The sequence below is a fragment of the Salvelinus sp. IW2-2015 genome, linkage group LG13, assembly GCF_002910315.2.
Source record: "Salvelinus sp. IW2-2015 linkage group LG13, ASM291031v2, whole genome shotgun sequence".
Lineage (NCBI taxonomy): Eukaryota > Metazoa > Chordata > Actinopteri > Salmoniformes > Salmonidae > Salvelinus > Salvelinus sp. IW2-2015.
In genome coordinates, this window is record NC_036853.1 from 6374830 (window position 1) to 6384164 (window position 9335).

The window sequence follows — 9335 nt, forward strand, 5'->3', positions numbered from 1 at the left end:
TTTCATATGCAGAAAGAGTTTATTTCTCTCAAATTTAGTTCACATCCCTGTTAGTGAGATAATCCATCCACCTGACAGGTGTGGCATTTCAAGAAGCTGATTAAACATGATTATTACACAAATTCACCTTGTGCTGTGGACAATAAGGCCACTCTAAAATGTGCAGTTTAGTCACACAACAATGCCAGAGGTCTCAAGTTTTGAAGGAGTGTGCAATTGACATGATGACTGCAGGAATGTCCACCAGAGTTGTGCCAGAGAATGTAATGTTAATTTCATCTACCAAATTTCTCTACCATAAGCCGTCCGACCTGCCTCACAACCGCAGACCACCTGTATGGCATTGTGTGGGTGAGCGGTTTGCTGATGTCAACGTTGTGAACAGAGTGCCCCATGGTGGCGGTGGGGTTATGGTATGGGCAGACATAAGCTACGGACAACGAACACAATTGCATTTTATCAATGCACAAAAATACCATGACGAAATCCTGAGGCCCATTGTGAGGTATCTGTATTCCCAGTCATGTGACATCCATAGATTAGGACCTAATCAGTTTATTTCAATTGACTGATTTCCTCATATGAACTGTAATCAATGTTCCCTCCCCCAAAAAATCTGGCATTTCAGGTCTGCTGAGTGCATATTTGAACATTGTGAAAATTCTGTGCAACTTCCAGTGTGTGTTTACTGTCAACACTGAGGCTGTAGCCCTTTAAGTTAGTTTTACTGTCAACACTGAGGCTGTAGCCCTTTAAGTTAGTTTTACTGTGAACACTGAGGCTGTAGCCCTTTAAGTTAGTTTTACTGTGAACACTGAGGCTGTAGCTGCTTTAAGTTACAGTTTTACTGTGAACACTGAGGCTGTACCTGCTTTAAGTTACAGTTTTACTGTGAACACTGAGGCTGTAGCCGCTTTAAGTTACAGTTTTAACAGTGGCCAAGTAGGCTACTGTGGCTATTTGATCATAATGTAGGCCTACCAGAGTGGTCTACCATCAAAAACAATGGAGAAAATGCATCCCATAACATTTTAACATGGAAATAGCTGTTCTATCATTCAGCCTACAGTAGCAGCCAATGTGTGGTGTTCAATGTAGGCCTACATTCCATGAGACTTCTGAAAAAAACATGCAAGTCATGACATTAACCTGTTTATCCACTTGTCTTTCAGACAAGCAGGTGACTGAAAATGTGTGTTTGTAAGAAACCACATAAAATAAAATCCATTATTATTCCAATACAATTATTACAGACAAATTATGCTACTCTGCCTATTGGCTACTTAGCTTATTCAAGGTCAAAGGCACTGCATCTCAGTGCAAGAGGGGTCACTGCAGTCCCTGGTTTGATTCCAGGCTGCATCACATCCGGCCGTGATTGGGAGTCCAWTAGGGCGGCGCACAATTGGCCCAGCRTCGTCCGGGTTTGGCAGGGGTAGGCCGTCATTGTAAATGAGAATTTGTTCTTAACTGACTTGCCTAGTTAAATAAAAATATTTTTAAAAGCCTAGTTAAATAAAGATTAAATTTAATGAATAAAAATATTTTTAAAAGCCTAGTTAAATAAAGATAAAATATAATAAATAAAAATATTTTTAAAAGCCTGTCTCAAAAAGACAAAAAAAGGTGTTTACCTGACTCGCTTTTCAAAGATGTCTAGAAATGTACACGTTTTGTGCTCTTGTAGGAAGCAATCACTCCACTATTGCGGACTACACATGATCTATAACTGGGCTAATAACTTACTAACTGGCAAAGGATATGAACAAAATGTGCACACGTGGCTACATGCAGCTCTCCCTTCGATCTCCTAACAAGCTTATCGTCTCAGGACCACAGCTGTAAACATTCCAGCTCAAAGTGAACGACACAGATCCATATATGGCAAGGGTATTTGCATATAGACATACCGCAGCTCTGATTGGTTATGCCGCATCGGTCTGTGTAAAGTACAGGCCGAGTCTTGCGCAATAGAACCCTACAACATCTCTTGCGTGGCTTTGTTTCGGTATGTTGCGTTGAAAGTGGCTAATACGATCACAATTGCCACGGTAAAGGGAAACGTTGATTAGTGTTGACAGGGAAAACTCTAGAAAGTTGAGTGAAATACAATCTCGTGCTTCTCTCCATGGGCTGATATTTGTCCTGCGTCACGCACAGTTTAGAGGGAACATTGAATAACTCGGGAAAATCTCTGAAATTGTTGCATGTTGCGTTTATATTTTTRTTCCGTTTTGTTCTGTATGACACACACACACATATATATATATATATATAGGGCAGAAATTTGATGAACTGACTTGTTGCAAAGGTGGCATCCTATGACGGTGCCACGTTTAAAGTCACTGAGCTCTTCAGTAAKACCATTCTACTGCCAATGTTTGTYTATGGAGATTGCATGGCTCTGTGCTCGATTTTATACATTTGTCAGCAACTGGGTTGGCTGAAATGGCCAAATCCACAAATTTGAAGGGGTACATACTTTTGACCATGTCGTGTATATATATATATGCCACTAGTTTGGCCTAGCCAGAGTGCCAGTCGGTTTGTGTTATCATACCGACTCCAACGTCACTCATTGTCATGTCAAAATGGTTTTAAATTAAAAAAAATAAAAAACGAATAAAGTTTGTCTTGACAATGGCTGCTTCGGAGTTGACAAGAGCACAAACTCCCGAGTGGCGCAGTGGTCAGCGCAAGAGGTGTCACTACAGTCCCTGGTTCAAATCCAGGCTGTATCACTTCTGGCCGTGATTGGGAGTCCCATAGGGCGGTGCACAATTTGCCCAGCGCCGTCCAGGTTTGGCTGGGGTAGGCCGTCATTGTAAATAACAAWTTGTTCTTAACTGACTCGTTAAATAAAGGTTACATTAAAAAATATATATATGTTTTAATCTAGGACCAGATTTACTGTGGCCTGCCTTCAAACCAATCTCATACCCCACTACTTTATGGCTGTTGTAATACATGCACTGTATACAAACACTAGTCTGCATCCTACAACCTATTAAAGCACAGAACTACAGTATTGACGACACAGCACTTAGATTAAGGCCTCTATTCAATCTGGATCGCTGAAGAGTTACAGATTGTGCAATATTCACTTAAAGGTACTTCGAGATTGTGCCGATTTATGGAGCGTTTACCATGAATGCAGTCTCTGCTAACACAGGAACATTGCCTTTAAATTTCAGTAACACTGAACTTCTGCGATACGGATTGAATAGAGCCCTGATATCATAAATCAGGTTTATAGTGCCCTAATATAACAAAACAGGTTTATAGTGTCATCCACAATCTAGTATAGGAAGAAGACAAGGAAATGATTTGGGTTCATAAAAGTTTTATTAACCATTCAAAAAGTACAATCAATATACTGCACATCAAAATATCAAGTTTGTTTTCAAGCATCTTCAGATGCTGGTACCCTCTACAATATAATGTATAACTAACTGTAAACAATATAAAGTCTCGTTAAGACCAAAACTACATAATTTTAAGCATGATCAKGTTTGTTACAAAATATAATTCAAATCTATTCCCTGAGATTAGTAGACAAAGACAGTGGGTTAGTCTACAGAATCATTATACCATATTATTCCCCCGTGTAATCTGATAACATATGCGACGTTAACAGGAGGACCTTGCTCCAAATACTATTGGAAATCATTTCAAATGCCGGGTGGGGTTTGCAGTTTTAGGATTATTCTATTGGTCCGTTAACCCAGGCAAGCTCAATGCGCAGAGAAAAAGTATATGAAATAATCAAATAGTATTTGAAAACCAGGTCTAAACATTAGACATTTAATAATTAATGCAGATTTTGTCAATTAATTAGCTAACATGATTTTTCTCCCCATGTTTTTTCTTCACATTTAGATTTTATAACTTAATTTCTCTGGTGTTTATGGAGGAGTATATCTCTTCGGTGAGGGGTACGTAGGTTTTCTTAGCTGGATCTAGGAAGTACAGAGGATCTTGGACAGCAGCTGGGTTGAAGCCCTCTTCCACCAACGTCACTTTCTTCATCTTAAATGTTCCCGTCATCTCGAAGGAGCTCTTAAGTGTTATACATAAGAATATCATTTAAAGGTTATTTTTAAGAATATAAACTCAGCAACAACAAAAAAAGAAACGGCCCTTTTTCAAGACCCTGTCTTTCAAAGATAATTTGTAAAAATCCAAATAACTTCACAGATCTTCATTGTTAAGGGTTTAAACACTGTTTCCCATGCTTGCTCAATGAACCATAAACAATTAATGAACAGTCACCTGTGGAACGGTCGTTAAGACACTAACAGCTTACAGACGGGAGGCAATTAAGGTCACAGTTATGAAAACTTAGGACACTAAAGAGGCCTTTCAACTGACACTGAAAAACACCAAAAGAAAGATGCCCAGGGTCCCTGCTCATCTGCGTGAACGTGCCTTAGGCATGCTGCAAGGAGGCATGAGGACTGCAGATGTGGCCAGGGCAAGAAATTGCAGTGTCCGTACTGTGAGACRCCTAAGACAGCGCTACAGGGAGACAGGACGGACAGCTGATCGTCTTCGCAGTGCCAGACCACGTGTAACAACACCTGCACAGGATCGGTACATTCGAACATCACACCTGCGGAACAGGTACAGGATGGCAACAACAACTGCCCGAGTTACACCAGGAACGCACAATCCCTCCATCAGTGCTCAGACTGTCCGCAATAGGCTGAGAGAGGCTGGACTGAGGGCTTGTAGGCCTGTTGTAAGGGCAGGTCCTCAACAGACATCACCGGCAACAACGTCGCCTCTGGGCACAAACCCACCATCGCTGGATCAGACAGGACTGGCAAAAAGTGCTCTTCACTGACGAGTCGCTGTTTTGTCTCAACARGGGTGATGGTCGGATTCGCGTTTATTGTCGAAGACAAGTAATTTTTYYAACAATTGTTTACAGGCAGATTATTTCACTTATAATTCACTGTATCACAATTCCAGTGGGTCAGAAGTTTTGGTTGCAAACAAGACATCTTCATGATTAAAATAGGTTTCAGAGTAGATCCCTCTGTGGTACATACMAAGCACACCCACAAACAGCACTGAACTTCCTATCAGACACAGTCTTACTACAGTAACTGATGCTGGAAAAGCAGCCTGCCATGGTCACGACAGTAAGCGGTCAGTGAGTGGTTGACTGTGCCTTTAAACAGATTGGAACATTCCAGAAAATGATGTCATGGCTTTAGAAGCTTCTGATAGGCTAATTGACATAATTTGAGTCAATTGGAGTTGTACCCGTGGATGTATTTCAAAGCCTACCTTCAAACTCAGTGCCTCTTTGCTTGACATCTTGGGAAAATCAAAAGAAATCAGCCAAGACCTCAGAAAAAATGTGTAGACCGCCACAAGTCTGGTTCATCCTTGGAGCAATTTTCAAACGCTGAAGGTACCACGTTCATCTGTACAACAATAGTACGCAAGTATAAACACCATGGACCACGCAGCCGTCATACCGCTCAGGAAGGAGACGCGTTCTGTCTCCCGGAGATAACACGTACTTTGGTGTGAAAAGTGCAAATCAATCCCAGAACAACAGCAAAGACCTTGTGAAGATGCTGGAGGAAACAGGTACAAAAGTATCTATAGCCACAGTAAAACGAGTCCTATATCTAATCAAATCAAATGTATTTATAAAGCCCTTCTTGCATCAGCTGATATCTCAAAGTGCTGTACAGAAATCGACATAACCTGAAAAGGCGCTCAGCAAGGAAGAAGCCACTGCCCCAAAATCGCCAATAAAAGCCGGACTACGGTTTGCAACTGCACTTGGGGACAAAGATCGTACTTTTTGGAGAAATGTCCTCTGGTCTGATGAAACAAAAATAGAAACTGTTTGGCCATGTTTGGAGGAAAAGGGGATGCTGCAAGCTGAAGAACACCATCCCAACCATGAGCACAGGGGTGGCAGCATCATGTTGTGGGGGTGCTTTGCTGCAGGAGGGCTGGTGCACTTCACAAAATAGATGAAATCATGAAGATGGGAAATTATGTGGATATATTGAAGCAACATCAAGACATCAGTCAGGAAGTTTAAGGCTTGGTCGCAAATGGGTCTTTCAACTGGACAATAGACCCAAAGCATACTTCCAAAGTTGTGGTAAATGGCTAGGACAACAAAGTCAAGGTATTGGGTGGCCATCACCAAAGTCCTGACCTCAATCCTAAGAAAATTTGTGGGCAGAACTGAAAAAAGGAGTAGCGAGCAAGGAGGCTACAAACCTGACTCAGTTACACCAGCTCTGTCAGGAGGAATGGCAGGAATTCACACCCCAACTTATTGGGGAAGCTTGTGGAAGGCTACCTGAAACGTTTGACCAAGTTAACCATTTAAAGGCAATGCTACCAAATACTAATTGAGTGTATGTAAACTTCTGACCACTGGGAATGTGTGAAAGAAATAAAAAGCTGAAATAAATCATTCTCTCTTACTTTTATTTCTGAATTCACATTCTTAAAAATAAGTGGTGATTCTAACTGACCTAAAACAGGGAATTTTTACTAGGATTAATGTCAGGAATTGTGAAAAAACTGAGTTTAAATGTATTTGGCTAGGTGTATGTAAACTTCCGACTTCAAATGTACCTAAAGACTCTCAGAGCATGAGAAACAAGATTCTCTGGTCTGATGAAACCGAGATTTGAACGTCTTGGCCTGAATGCCAAGCGTCACGTCTGGAGGAAACCTGGCACTATCCCTACGGTGAAGCATGGTGAGGACGCATCATGCTTGTGGGGATGTTTTTTCAGCTCAGGGACTGGAGACTTATTCAGGATCAAGGGAAAGATGAACAGAGCAAAGTACAGAGACCTTGAAGAAGTCCTGGTGCTCTGGTGCAGGTTCTCAGACTGGGGTGAGTTTCACCTTCCAACAGGAACGACCCTATACACACAGCCAAGACAACGCAGGAGTGGCTTCAGGACAAGTCTCTGAGCCAGAGCCCGGATTGAACCTGATCGAACATCTCTGGGAGAGACCTGAAAATAGCTGTGCAGCGACGTTTCTCATCCAACCTGACAGAGCTTGAGAAGATCTGCAAGAAGAATGGGAGAAACTCCCAAAATTACAGGTGTTGTGCCAAGTTGTACCGTCGTACCCAAAAAGACACCAGGCTGTAATCGCTGCCAAAGGTGCTTCAACAAAGTACTGAGTAAAGGGTCTTGAAATTATGTAACTGGGATATTTTCAGTTTTTTATTGTTAATAAAATCTGCAAACATTTATTGATCAAACCTGCTCCAGAGCACTCAGGACTTCATATAGGGCGAACTTCTCTTCAATTTCGAGCTTCATAGTAAACGGTCTGAATAACTTAAATAAGGTATCCGTTTGCTTTTTTTAAATAAATTTGAAAACTTTCTAACTGCTTTGTACATAATGGGCTATTGTGTGTTGACTTGATGATAAAAAAAAAAATATATTTAATCCATGTTTAAAATAAGGCTGTAACTACAAATGTGGAGAAAAAGTGAAGGGTCTGAAATACTTCCGAATGCACTGTAACACGTATAACAAGTATTATTTAAGGAGCTGTAGTTACTACTCAAGACAACAGTTTCACTTGAATGACAGAGGTGTTAAAAGAACATTTCAATAGTAAAAGACCTTGATAGTTACACTGATTAAAATCATGATAACAAACAAAGCTGACTTTCAACATGATTAAAAAGCGACGTCGGGTAAAGCTCACCTGTATTCTAATGAAGCGCGGTCTTGCGTAAGCAGGGAGGTAGCTGGCTACCTGGCTGAAGGTGCTGGCGCCGTCAAACTCTTTCCCTTCTTCTACCTTCACAGCAGCCATTCCAATCCTCCCCTCGTGACCTGGAGAGAGACAATATTCAGCCTACATTTTTGTATTTTATTTAACCTTTATTTAACTAGGCAAGTCAGTTAAGAACAAATTCTTATTTACAATGAMGGCCTAACCCGGACGACGCTGGGCCAATTGTGCGCCGCCCTATGGTTCCTCCCAATCACGGCCGGTTGTGATACAGCCCCGGAATCGAACCATGGTCTGAAGTGACGCCTCTAGCACTGAGATGCAGTGCCTTGGACCGCTGCGCCACTCGGAAGCCCACATACCAAATGCCACCCCATGTAGGGCACCCAGAGCCCTATAGGCCCTTGGCTTACAATAGACCTACACATCTACAATAGACTACACAGTACAATAGACTTGCACATACAATGACTAACACATACAATAGACACACGACAATAGACTACACATACAATAACTCACATACAATAGACGTACACATACAAATAGACTGCACGTACAATAGACTACACATACAATAGACTAACACGTACAATAGACTAACACATACAATAGACTACGACATACAATAGACGACGAACATCAACAGACTTCACATGACTCTGATGCATCCCAAATGCCACCCTATTCCTCCATAGAGAGCGACTACTTCTGTCAAGGGCCCTTATAGGGCTCTGGGTGCCCTAGCATGGGGTGGCATTTGGTATGTGGGCAGTTACTCCTGATTTGGCCCTCTCATTATTAGGGGGAAAGCCAAGTAAAAATATATTTTAGGTCGTTTTTTTTTTGCATTGTTTATTGTCAATTTTTGTGAATTGTATGCCATCAGAATAAAGTCATGTGAAAGTCTGTTTTATGTTGTTTTATTTGTAGTGCTTATTGTATGTGTATAGTCTATTGTATGTTTGTTAGCCTATTGTACGTGTTTTATATATTGTGAGGTGCCTCTGATTGTATGTTTGTACTCGCATAATTGTACGTGCACAGGTCTATGTATTGTTGTAGTCTGATTGTCTATGTGAAGTCTATATGGTATGCGTGGTGTCGCAGACAGCTTATTGTTCGCGCAATGTGAGGTCACCTGCATTACTTTCATGCTTAGTGTGTAGGTCTATTGTGTGCGTTCAACTTCGAGAGTACGACAAGTTTGGCTGATCTGTAGTGTAGTCGATTTCCTGGATTGGCTGTTAGTCAACTAGAATGCCTATAGTCTATTGTACGCTGAGCTATGGATGTTTTCAGTCTATTTGTACTGTTGTAAGTATCTGTATGATGTAGTCTTATTGTATGTGACAGTCTTTTGTAGTCGTAGTCTATTTGTCCGGCACGTGCTCGATTGTGGTGTAGTCTTAGTGTGACTCAACTTTGTAGTCTATTGACTGTGCTTTATGAGGTCTAATGGGCTGGTACGCTTACGGCGAGTCCAATTAGGTTGTATGTGAGTATATCGCCTATGTGCAGTTCTATTGTACGTGTAGTCTGATGTAGCGATGTCTGGTAGTCTATTTGCCGTAGGGTGTTAG

General features: G+C 41.4%; 1 protein-coding gene across 1 annotated transcript in view; it reads right to left on the minus strand.

Moving 5' to 3' along the window:
• Positions 1-3326: 3326 nt before the first annotated feature.
• The window catches only part of zgc:101540 (hsFATP2a_ACSVL_like domain-containing protein), a 26068-nt gene continuing 20059 nt past the window's right edge, over positions 3327-9335 (minus strand). The window contains 2 exon segments of the mRNA XM_070446094.1: positions 3327-4059; positions 7723-7853. Of these exon segments, the coding sequence (XP_070302195.1) occupies positions 3883-4059; positions 7723-7853 (308 nt within the window). The 3' untranslated portion in view covers positions 3327-3882.